We start from the raw sequence: 12,421 nt of genomic DNA, 5'->3' as shown, positions 1-12,421 counted from the left end.
CGACTGGAAATTGTAATTCATGGTAAAAGAGATCCAGTCACAGTCATACTCAATGTAAACTAATAATAATACATGCAAATGACAGCCGTGCTCTCCAACTGGTGCTTTTTAATAAGAGGATGATGACTCAACATAAAAGTAAATGGATAAGCCCTTCGTAGAGGGAAGCAGTGATTTGTAGAGGTGCCAGAGCTCGATTTTGAAATAGAGATGAATAATATTTTGAGCGGTATACTTTCATTGTCAACATAACAAGCGAGAGATCTCGATATCTTCCATGCTACACATATTATAGGCGGTTCCCAAGCAGAATGGTAAAGTTTATACTCCCCCACCACCAACAAGTATCAATCCATGGCTTGCCCGAAACAACGGGTGTCTCCAATTAACAACAATCCTGGGGGAGTTTTGTTTGCAATTATTTTGATTTGATTTGAGCATGGGACTGGGCATCCCGGTGACCAGCCATTTTCTCGTGAGTGAGGAGCGGAGTCCACTCCTCTTGAGAATAACCCGCCTAGCATGGAAGATACAGACATCCCTAGTTGATACATGAGCTATTCGAGTATACAAAACATAATTTTTATTTGAAGGTTTAGAGTTTGGCACATACAAATTTACTTGGAACGGTAGGTAAATGCCGCATATAGGAAGGTATTGTGGACTCATATGGAATAACTTTTGGGGTTTATGGAGTTGGATGCACAAGCTGTCAGTCCGGGTTAGTTCTATTCAAATCATGCAAGTTAGAGTCCAAAACAAGGGCAAAAGTGTTTGAAAAAGTAGATACGATGGAGACGTATCAACAGATTGCTTGCATTGGTGGTGATGCAACCACTTTTACCGCAAATTAAGCATAAGCCTAGGCCATATTAGAGTTACGCAGTTCGGTCCATTTGTCCTCGACAAGAAATGATGGAGAAACTTCAATGTACTTATCACAATAGCTTTGGGACACGATGAAAATGGCATAGGGAGAGCATGTGCACCCCTATTGGCGCTAGTAACAGGGGAACCATCCCCTCTTTATTCATGTAGCAGCATTAGCTCATACATGCAGTCAAGGTCTCTAGGCTTCTGATTCACAACCAACATGCATACTGCATGCTTTAAACCGTCGATGAAACACGTAGTAGAGTTCATAGGATATGGAGAATATTCATGCATACACTATTAGATAAACTGTCGACATAATCCATGTCCGATGAAGTTTGCAAGGTGTGAAGAACCATATGATCAATATCGGCCATCTGATGTTGATTACGACCAAATAATGGAATCTTGGGAAAGATTGACGACGAAGACTGATTGGATAGGCGGTCCGCGACTTGGGAACTAGAACAAAAGGTGCATGCTATCCGCCAATGCTCATCAGCCCTTCGCCATCAAATCATTGCCGAAGTTAATCTCTTCTCACCTCGCCTCATGGAGTAATGGGGAGGTAAGATTAACACGCCTGTGTGCATGAGCGGTCTTTTTTTTTTTGAGAAATGCATGACCGGTCAATTGATGGATTTGTTTCTGGCCTCTGCCTCGTGGCTGAACGAGCTTGATGCCCACAAGGCTTACGCCTCTGCTCCGAAGAAGAAGGCCTTTGGTGCGGGCGAATCTATGTCTCACTTTATGCGAGAGAGAAGAACGCACCGCCAGCAGGGTGGGGAGTAGGCCAGCAAAGTAACCAAGTGTTTTATCACATTGACACTGTGCATATACTTTTTTTCTTTTGTTTATTTTTTGAAAAGTACTGAAGACATATATTGTGGAAAAAACTAGTTAACTTTTTAAAATTGTTCATCACACATTTAGAAAATGTTCATGTAAACAATGTTTGCTCAACTTTTAGAAAATGACGTATATTCAAAAAATTGCATGTGGCATTTAAAAAATGTTCACACATTTCAAAAAAATGTACGTGAAATTATACAATGTTAAAAAGTGTTCATGTAATAAAAATAATGTTTCAAACCATTAAATTAAAGTATGTTACATTTACAAAATATTCACATATCTCAAAAAATCATTTTGCGATTTTCTTAGAAGTTATCCTATAGAAAAAAATGTGCACATAGTTTAAAAAAGTTTCATATCATACAAAAAATGTTTTAACTTGTATTGAAAAATGTGTAACATGTATTAAAAATGTTCAAAACAAGTACTTGGAAAAATGTTAAACGAATATACAAAAATAATTATATCTATACGAATAATATACAATATATCTATATGAAAAAAGAAATCAAAACATATATTTGAAAAAATATCATGTATTTAGAAAATGTAGAACATGTATAAAAACATGTTCTTAATGTATATGAAAAATATACAATGTGTATGAAAAACTTAGACATGTGTTGAAAAAAACACGAATAAAGAAACAAAAAACCAAATAAAGACTAAAAATAAAAATAAAAGTCGAATAAAACCTTAGAAAAACAAAAGTAACCCTGAAAAACAGTAATAATCAATAAAAAACAAAGGAAAAAAGAATGTGAGCTGAGTTACAGTATCAAGTCCGCCCAATAATGTCGCCTTGAAGGCGAGACATATAGCTCCCGCGCTTTGGTTCGGCAAATCTGAATTGACCCTGATTGTGTCAATTTGCCGCACAAACGGGTGTGTCTATATTTCTCTCGTTGCAAGTGCTCTATTTTAGAGTCAACATAGGATCATGAGGAGATCCTAACCAAACATGCCATACCTAGCCAATTTATTAGCTTCAAAATTCGAGCTTCTGAGTTCATGAGTAAAAGTAGAATAAGTAAAAGAAGTTGCCCAAGCTTTAATTTCTTTGATGACACCCCGATGAGTAAAAGAAGCCGCCAAGCTCCTCGCAAGTGCTAAGGTTGCGTCACCGGCAGCACACCCCACCTGGGTTGGGCACAAAATAGCAGCGGGATCTACTTTTCATGCATTTTTCCTTTTCTTGTTTCTTTTTTGTTCAATAATCTTACATTTTTTGATAAAATATTGTTGCAGTTTCATGAAAAAACATGTACTTTAAAAAAGTTTCCAAGTATTTTCCAAAACAATTAATCTATTTTATCCAGTGCATTTTTGGAGACATGATCATCGAGTATTTTTTTTAAATGACAGTGTATATGAAAAGTCATTCACTGCATATTTGAAAATGTTCATCATGTACTTAAAAGTTTTCATCATACATTTAAAAAGTATTCATTGCGTATTCAGAAATGTTCATAGCATATATAAAAAACACCACATTTGAAAATAATTCATCACTTTATTTTAAAAATGTTGTTTGTAAACTGTTGCTTATGTATTTAAAATGTTCGTAATGTATTTAGAAAAAGGATTGCATATTTGAAAATATGTGCATCACATATTTAAAAAAGATTCATCACATATTGAAAATAATAATAATAAATTTAAAAAATATTTTTCGCATATTTAATTTAATTTTCAACACACAGATATAATTTGTGTTCGCTTATTTAAAAAATCACCACATAAGTGAATTTTTTATTTTAATATATATTTAAAAATGTTTATCAAATATTTGAAAAAAATCATTCTGTATACCAAAAATCTTCATAACTTATTTAGAACATTCACCATGCTTTTGAAATGATGTTTATCATTTATTTAAAAAGTATTAATGTAATACAAAAGTTCTAGTTGAAAAATAGAAAATAATTTGTTCATGTAACTAAATAATATTAATTGTGCATTTTAATTTTTTTAATGTATTTAGTAAAAATCATAATGCATTTCAATATGTTTCACATTATTTTAAAAATGATGTGTATTTTAAAAATGTTCACTTATAAGAAAATCTATGCATGGTGGTTAGATTTATATGTCACAAAAATGCATACATTTATTCAAAAACATAATTACTATAATAAAAAGGGTAAAACAAAAAGGTAAAATAAATATAAGGATACACATAATACTCCCTCAGTCTCTCAAGTGGATATATCTAGCACTATGCTAGTACATCCATTTGAGGAACAACCTTAGGACAAGCTTTTTCGGACATAGGGAGTAGTATAAGAAATAAAAGAAAATGAAAACATAATAAAAATTGAAAAACAAAGATAAAAAAACAAAGTGAAAAAATATTTTTAGATAAACTGAGAAACAAAAGGAAACAGTCGTTTGCGCGGTCCATGTTGGCGAATCGAAGAGCACCTATTTGTAGAAACCAAAGAAAACGTTAGACTAGGCAGGTAAAACTGCAGTGATAGTTCTTGCCTCCTTATTCATAAAGGATGCAGCGGTACGAGCTTATAAAACAGATCATGTTCAAGTAAGGTCGTAAACTGCAGTGATAGTTCAACCGAGGCCGCTCGAGTCAATACAAATTTGAGGAGCAACTGGACGGGCAAGGAACTTTTTCGGCCATCCACCGATAGTTACGATTTACCTAACCTCCTGCATGGATCTATCCATCCACCTCACATTACTGCCGCTCGGTCGCCCGGCGTAGTCGCGTGCAGGTCGTCGGCCAGATTCACGCACCAGCCGCCCGGCGTCGCATGCGTCGCCGCGCTGCGTCTGCTAGCAAAGCTATTGCGTGCATGCCCCCACTGTCGCCATTGTTGACTTGCGCGCTCCCAAGCATGTTATCTGGAGCACTACGACTAACGTCACCTCGACCTCACGTGGCTTATAGCCACTGTACGCTGTAGTTTAGGTGACAGCATGTGGGTCACTAGTGGTAGCCAGCAACGTCACAATTAAAGCTGTCAAGACATGAGCATGCATTTTTTATCAGTGGACGTTTAGGTACGTACGTATAGGTATATCCACTCCGCACCACTCCAAAGCTAGCTACAGCACGTCCATGTAGAACGGGAGTGGGCAGTGTTGCTACTGTGTGTCGGCAAACGAAGAGCACCGTGGATTCATGCAAGAATCTGAGGGCTCAAACTAAAGCCCACTATTCCGGATATTATCAAATTAGGTTTGGATAGTAGGAAGTAGGTAAAGTGCTGTCGACTTACTGGGCCGGGCTGGGGCTGGTGCTGGCTAGTGGCCGGGCTCGCTACTTGTGCATGATTGGCCCTTTGTCCTTTTTTCTTTTGCATGGTTGGCCCTTTGTCGCCAAGCATCTACTCCCTCCATTTCTAAATATAATTTTTTTTAGAGATTTTAACAAATGATTACATACGAAGTAAAATGAGTGAATCTAAACTTTAAAATATGTCTACATACATTCGTATATTGTAGTCCATTTAAAATGTCTAAAAAGACTTATATTTAGGGTTCACTCATTTTGTTTCGTATGTAGTCCATAGTGAAATCTCTATAAAGACTTATATTTAGGAACGGAGGGAGTGGTAGCGTACTATGTAGATTTTTTTTCCAGGTATACTATGCAGTGTTTATCGTGATGCAAAGAGGCTTTGGCATTCAGTTTTGCTATAGCGCATTTAAATGTGTCATAAGTATTGTACATCTGAAGTCCTATACCAATGGTTTTACGCGAAGATTCGTGCTGGTATTATTTTTTTCTTTTTTGTGCTTCACTGAGTCAATTAGATGTGCAATAATTAGGGCACATCTAGATGTGCCCTACATTAGCTACGGATCTACACCTCAACCCGTTGTGCATTGCTTCTGACTGCCTGAAAGTGGTGGCTAACATTGCATATGATACTTCTTTGTCGGTATGCTACTATTCTGCAAGAGATCAACACTTTTAGAAAAAATAAGACCACCCGGGACTAGCCCATGAAAGCATATTTTTATAGAAGAAACTATAAACACCATGAGTCACTCGAGTCTCGAACCCGGGTGGGCTAGCACGCTCAATGCGGGCCTAGTCAACAGGGTGACACCCTGTTCTCAAAAACGTGAGATCAACTTTCAACGTAGTTTGTTTCGAGACGTCAAATTTATCCACGAGAAACAACCGTTTAATGTATCGCTCTCTCTACCAAAGCGGCATCCTCTCTTTCTACCAGGTGCCATGTGTTGCTCTTAGATTTGCCCAATATTATTTGTATTCCTTTGAATCTTTGCACTTACTAAAGGATGCCGTTACTAAAAAAAAAGGTAGTGTGTATCGCTCTGTAAAAAATACGCCGTGTGCATCGACCCCTCAATCACCATCAAAAAAGAAAAAAAAACGTAGTGTGTATCGTTTCGCGAAGATAGACCATACGCTAGATGACTGCCACTTTATTCGATGCCATATGATAAAATCAACGTTATGCATGGCGCCTCCACCCAGGACAAATCTTTCCCTGTAGCGCCATACGCCCATACATGCATGCACGCATTATCAATGTATGCCGGCCCAAAAATGACGAAGAAGTTTTTGGTGGTGAGATGCATATGGTGCACACACGTACTATCACCGAAAGCAAGGCCAAAGGTAAAACTAGTGCAGTATCCAGTCGACAAGTATCAATCGAACAAAGACAATATAGCCTGTGCACTCCAATTATAGGAAGCACCGTCATGAACTCATGCATGATGAGTCCTATGTATGCTAGAGTACTAGTTTTTTTTTTTTTGCATGGGGAAGGGGTTTAGCTCCCGAGCTCATGTTCACCCGGATGGACAATGCATTGTTTTTTGACAACAAACATGTTGTTTTGCGAGCGTAAGAGTGTTTTATTCCAGAATTATAGAGTTACAGTCAAGAAGAAAGAATTCCTCGGTACATATGGGGTTCGTCTGTGTAGCCACACAGCTATGCTACACTCGGTACGGTTGTATCTCGCCCAAACAATCTACTACTCTATTCTGACTATGATAAAGCTTTTTTGACAACAAACATGTTAGTCTGTTTTAATTGCGTGTAATGACTTCTTCTCTGGTTGCGCAGGTATCATGTGCAGCTCTAGCTAATGATCGTGCAACATGAATGATCACTAGTACTTGAGTTGCTCTCAGTTCCCTATTGAGGTTTTGTCAGGAAGGTTTGGGCTTTTAGTCGCTCTGGTTACATCCCTTCCAAACTGGACCGAAAATCAAACCGGTGAGACTATCAGTTTAGGTTTTTACCAGTTAGACCGCCGGTTCAGCCGGTTTCATAATGAAGAAAACATGAATATTAAAGCCTTTTTTCTATAAAAACAACATATGATCAAATGAATGCACTTAATACCAGATGTAGTCCATCAATATATTAGAACTCGGGGCTAGCCCAGTTCGTGAAGTGCTTTTGGGCATGATTTGGCTCAAGGTTGAAGGTTTGAATCCCAGTTGACACACCGGTTTCCAGATGTTTTGCCATTTTTTTCTTCTAAAAGACCAACACACCTTATTAGCCAAACGAGGCCTCGACTCCGGTATATTTGGTCGGACCACTGGTCTGGTTTGGTTTTTAAAACTGCGATCCCTTCTAAGACATGTATCTCTTGAACCGGTTGGTTGTAAGGGATCTCAGGGGGATCCCTGCCTTTTCCCCGGGTGGGTAAACCACGGGCTGAGTTGGCCCTGGGCAAGCAAACATCCCTATTTGGTTGCACGCGAGGGAGGAAGATCCCTGACCTTTCGACAGCCCACCTCCGGTTAGTTCTCCCTATGTCGATAGGTCGGGGAGAAAATCCTCGACTCCTTCGCTCGCGACCCTCCAGCCCCCGCCTTCGTGCTTTTCCGCCAGACAAATGGAAAGATACGCCCCCGCCCCCGCCCCTCCGTTCTTGGAGGGCGGACGCTCACCCTATTAGTGAGTAGTACTTGTAAGATTTTTTTTCCGTTGAGCAACTAATGGAAAAACAGTTAGCTTGGTTGGAAGAAAAAAATAGGCATGCCAGGTTGTTGTCACAGTTTGGGAAGTGGGTGGAGAGGCGACTTTGAAAAGGCTCCACGATTTCAAACGGAGCCTAAACAAGATTTACACTGGCCAGGCCTAAGGCACAAACATGCACGTGCCTGCTCCGTGCATGCAAGCTGTTTTCAGGAGTTGAGGCCGTACGCCTGCATGCATTCATGGCCACAGTCCACAGAGTTTGTTGCCGTGGAGGCATCCATGCATGGAACGACAAAGGGAGAGGCGCCAACAAAGTCTTTCTCTTGGCTCAGCGTAGGACCCCGGAAATGACCCGAAAGTTGGACGGAGGCAGGCAGCGTAGCGAGCATGTGATGCCCCGGCGGGAAACCAGTCCCCCACAGCTCCGACGACCTTTCGCTGGACGGCAGGTGTCCAACACGTACACGTGGGGCTCATCAATGCCCGGGGCCGGCCCGGCGTCCATCACTTGTCGTACACTGGCTAGCTAGCCAGTACGTACGTTGCCTCAAAGCCAAACTCAATAACTCGTGGAGTGATATGACGAGGTCTTGGCCTCTTGGGCACTGCAGATGGTTTCCAAATATCAACGTCGGTACAAAGAAATCAGACGTGTGCTCTCTCCCCACTGTTTCAAAGGTCGTGTCGCGGAAGAGTTGATATCACCCTAAGTACATGAACTTGCACCGCTGCACGGTGTTAACAAATACATACATAAACTTACCACATGAAACATGTGGTAAGCAATCCGAACAATTCAAAAAAAAATACATACATAAACTTGAAAACCCCATAAAAATGATTACTTAACTCCTGATGTCGTAACTGTTTGGTACAAAACGGTCTCATAGCTGTCAGATTGAATGCCATGCCATGAAGTGGCATGTGTCTGCGATATTTTTTTATGACAAAACCCCTTGGCGTTATAGTATAAAGGTACTATAATGTCTTGTGTTTCCTATTCCTCACATGTCCACCCGACTCAAATCCCTAAGCCCAAGCCCGCGCTTGCACTCCCGCCATCGAGGGCCCATAGTGGCCACACACGTCGGTGTCGCAAAAGAGGGTGCTGAACGTGCAATTGAGACATCGTCCGCACGAGGGAGAGGTGGTCTCGCTGGTAGCTGTGGCATGAGCGGTGGCTGGGGCATTTGTACATCTCCCATGCAAGGCAGAAGGCAGTCTCCCTGGTGGTGGCGACATGAGCGGTGGCGGCGGCTTGAGGAGGTTAATGTAGCATTTTGTGCCTCATCTTTGTGTTGTAAGTTTGCACAGAAAATTCTTTGTATTTGTGATTCAAACTTGTACAAAAAACTTTTAAATACCCGATTGCAAAGTGGATCAAAGGAGGATGTAGGAGGCAGGTGTCCGGCTGGAGCTAGTCTCTCCGTTGTGCGTCATTGCCTAAACCTCAGCACATAGAAGACTCCTCGTAACAGCGATTGGATGTGGCATTGATGCCAATTAAACTTGGACTTGCAGTGCTCTCGTGATGCTGAAAATTGTACATTTGTCTATGGATGAATCAATTTCAGTTTTAGACTTGTGAGCTACTCCTATTTATCTAGTTTCAGCGTTGTTTAGTTCAAGAGAATACATTCCTGACCTCTCAACTTGATTAGAACACATCCGGAGGGTAGGCGCGAGGCTCTAGATCGGCTCCATGCTGCCGCGATCGTTGCCCACAAAATCAATTGCTTCGTTGCCCTGCCTTGGTCCCGCTTGAGGTGGAAGGTGAAACGAACAGACCAAGGGGGTTGGGAAGGGTTATCTGACCTATGTGCTAGTTCATGGTAACAACGGTCATTTTTACAATATTTCATCCCGCCCTATAGCTGAAGACTTCCTGAAAATATATTTAAAAGTTTTTTTGATCCACTTTGCAATCAGGAAAAAATAGGACCTCATGGTAACAAAGCAAGCTAAGTAGACTGTTTCAGACCGTTTTGGACCAAACTGTTGCAACATAAGGAGTGAAGTGACCATTTTTCTTGTTTTTCTAACTTTATGTATGTATCTGCTAACGCCGCGCAAGTTCATGTACCGGTGGTGATATTAACTCGTCGCGGACTAATTAAACTCATTAGGCTGCAGCCTGCAGCAGCCTACGAAGTGACACGGCACAAAAAAATAGTATAATATGTGCACTCAAGCTTTGATTGCCTTGCATACATCCGAGGATGCAATGACCCTACCTCCAGAAAAAAGGGTACAAGACAAGCTTAGCATGCATGGTATAGTTGATACTACCTCCATTTCAAAATATAGTAGGTTCAACTTTGACCATAAATTTAACCAACGAGACCAACTGCGACGGAAGAAAAAAATTATATAATTGAAAACTTCTTTCGAATACTAATTCACTGATATAATTTTTGCTCCCGCCGTAATCAGTATTGGTAATTAAATTTACGGTCAAAGTTGAAGCACGTGGATAGAGGAAGCACTACATTATGGTATGGAGGAAGTATATGTAACCTGTCGTGCATGCATGCATGATCAGCGACTCGGTCACGTTTCTAGAGATGCAAACATACAAGTGTACAGCATTACCAAAAATGTGCATGCATGGCAGCTAGCCCGATCTCGGCCCCTCGCCGAGATCCTTGCCGGCCAGTGCCGTCCTTGCGCCGGATCCGATCGGTCCGGGCCCTCTCCTCTCCTCTCGCTCTGGCCATGCACGCAGCAGCCGGGCGGCAGCCAGCTCTGCGTCGCATGCATGCATGCTCGCGGCCGTACGTACTGCGAGCTGCCCGCTCTGCTCACACCCCATCCCATCCGGATCTGGTACTGACCACTGACCAGCGCCAGCTGCGACGACATGCATGCGTACAATCCGGCCAGTCTCCAGCCTACAGCGCCTCTCCCTCTGAGTCCCAGGTGCAGCGCAGAGATCTCGAGCCCTTGACCTCTTCCAGCTCTGTGCGAGATTCCATGCTACGTACATATCCACTGCGCCTGCATGCAGGCCTGTGTCACCATCGCATGCCCCCTCCCCTCTGCCCAACCATCAGAGACATTCTATTGGATATTGCTCACGAACCATACAAAAATGCGTATGTATATACTCTTATCTTCTCCAGCAATGCAACTGCAACCCACATAAAATATACATGCGCGTCACAGTGCCTGCAGCAAGCTTGCTACATGGACAAGCAAGGGTTGGTTAACTAGTGGCTGGACGTACGCACATGCATGTGCGTGCGCGTTTTATAGGCGAGATTCCCTTGACCAAGTTCAAGCCGGCCTAAGCTCGCGCAGTTGGCTGCATGTTTGTTAGTTGCGTCGCGCTTTCCCTAATTTGACTAATCACTCTAGATCTAGGCTAATCTGGACACAGTAAGAAAGATGCAAGCTAGCTCCCTCCCGGCCGGTGACAAGATCGGCATGTGACCACCTCCTCTCCCCCGGCTATAAATACCGGCCCATAGCAATGATATGGAACCAAGCCAAGCTAGCACTTGCTCTCTCACTCATATCATTAGTCATTACCCGCACTGAAAACCTTAGTGCTGCTACCTAGCTTCCTGTGTAGCTCGAGGGAGAGAGAATCCAACGAGCGCGAGCAATGGCGAAGCCGCAGCAGGAGGTCTACTTCGTCTTCATGAACTTCGACCCTGTCTACGAGCGCCTAAGGGCCGATCGGTCTGTATACCTTGCACATAACTATAATGGCTTGCATCTTCTATCCAATATATGTGCGCGGTTTTGATGGATGGTTTGTTGGCTTGGGTGCAGGACGAAGCAGGGGTCGGCGACGCTGGACGCGTACCTGAGCCAGAAGCACGATAAGCTCCTCGCCAAGCTCCTCCAGCCCGACACCTACTGGAAGAAGTCCTCGCTGGCCATCGTCGACGGATTCGCCGTCGAGATCACCGACGCTCAGGTCACCGCCCCGCCTATAACCTCACATGCATCATGGATGTACATGGATCCTCATACATGCTCACCTCTACTGTACATGAATCTTCTCTTACACCCTGATTGCACACATGAGCGACTTAACTATATACTGATGCAGGCCAGCGTGCTGAGGTCGGCCAAGGAGGTGAGGGTGGTGGAGAAGAACCAGGAGCTTGCTTGACCAGCCAACATCCAGGCGAAGTTATAAGCATAATCATTTAGATGCTTTGAGCATCTGCCATAGCTATGGAAGCTTGGTTTATTATAAGCTAAGGCCGGAGTACGTTGATCAGTTGCTACTAGTCAATTGCTTTTGCGGCGTAAGTGTATCGATCGGTGTGTGTTTTTGTGTGATCTCCCATGGCTTTGTTGACTCTAGTGTCAGCTCAAGCTTAGCTACTATCTTTATATACCACGTACTACTACTTAATTAGCACTAGCCGCAGTAATATAGATATATAAAGTTCTTCATCGATCGATCTTACTAGCTAGGGTCTACTGATATTCAGAGGACGCCTTTGAAGATTGAACCCTGCAATGTAATGGTGATTATAAATGAATGAGCAATTAGTCAAAAAAGAATCTGTGTAGCGGTAGTATTTTATAAGCTCATGCGTGTACTCTCTTTCGCTGTCCAACATGCATGGCAGTGTGTGTCTGACTTTTGGGTCATGTTTCTATATGCATGGGTAGATGGCTAGACGCATGCTTTGGGTGCCTAATGTGAGTGGTTTAAGGTCTTGGGTTGACTTGTGAAATCTACAAGACAAGGAAGAGGAGGAGGTTTTGTTGATGAGTGGAGTCGGCCTC

General features: G+C 42.3%; 1 protein-coding gene across 1 annotated transcript; it reads left to right on the top strand.

The window, feature by feature from the left end:
- Positions 1–11,142: 11,142 nt before the first annotated feature.
- On the top strand, positions 11,143–12,210 carry LOC125548169 (uncharacterized). Its single transcript, XM_048711840.2, has 3 exons — positions 11,143–11,353; positions 11,447–11,594; positions 11,730–12,210. The coding sequence occupies exons 1-3, from the start codon at positions 11,277–11,279 to the stop codon at positions 11,790–11,792; spliced, it is 288 nt and encodes a 95-aa protein (XP_048567797.1). The 5' UTR covers positions 11,143–11,276; the 3' UTR covers positions 11,793–12,210.
- The last annotated feature ends 211 nt before the right edge of the window (positions 12,211–12,421 follow it).

The sequence above is a fragment of the Triticum urartu genome, chromosome 3A, assembly GCF_056163025.1.
Source record: "Triticum urartu cultivar PI428250 chromosome 3A, HENAU_Tu73, whole genome shotgun sequence".
NCBI classification, from domain to species: Eukaryota; Viridiplantae; Streptophyta; class Magnoliopsida; order Poales; family Poaceae; genus Triticum; species Triticum urartu.
Note: the sequence above shows the minus strand (reverse complement) of the source record. Positions and strands in the feature narration are given on the sequence as shown.

What these genes read in the sequence shown, in the direction of transcription:
- LOC125548169 (XM_048711840.2), top strand. Translation starts at nt 11,277, where the DNA reads ATGGCGAAGCCGCAGCAGGAGGTCTACTTCGTCTTCATGAACTTCGAC. An exon ending in GAGCGCCTAAGGGCCGATCG is followed by an intron (nt 11,354 to 11,446) that starts GTCTGTATACCT and finishes GCTTGGGTGCAG; the next exon opens with GACGAAGCAGGGGTCGGCGA. An exon ending in TCGAGATCACCGACGCTCAG is followed by an intron (nt 11,595 to 11,729) that starts GTCACCGCCCCG and finishes ATACTGATGCAG; the next exon opens with GCCAGCGTGCTGAGGTCGGC.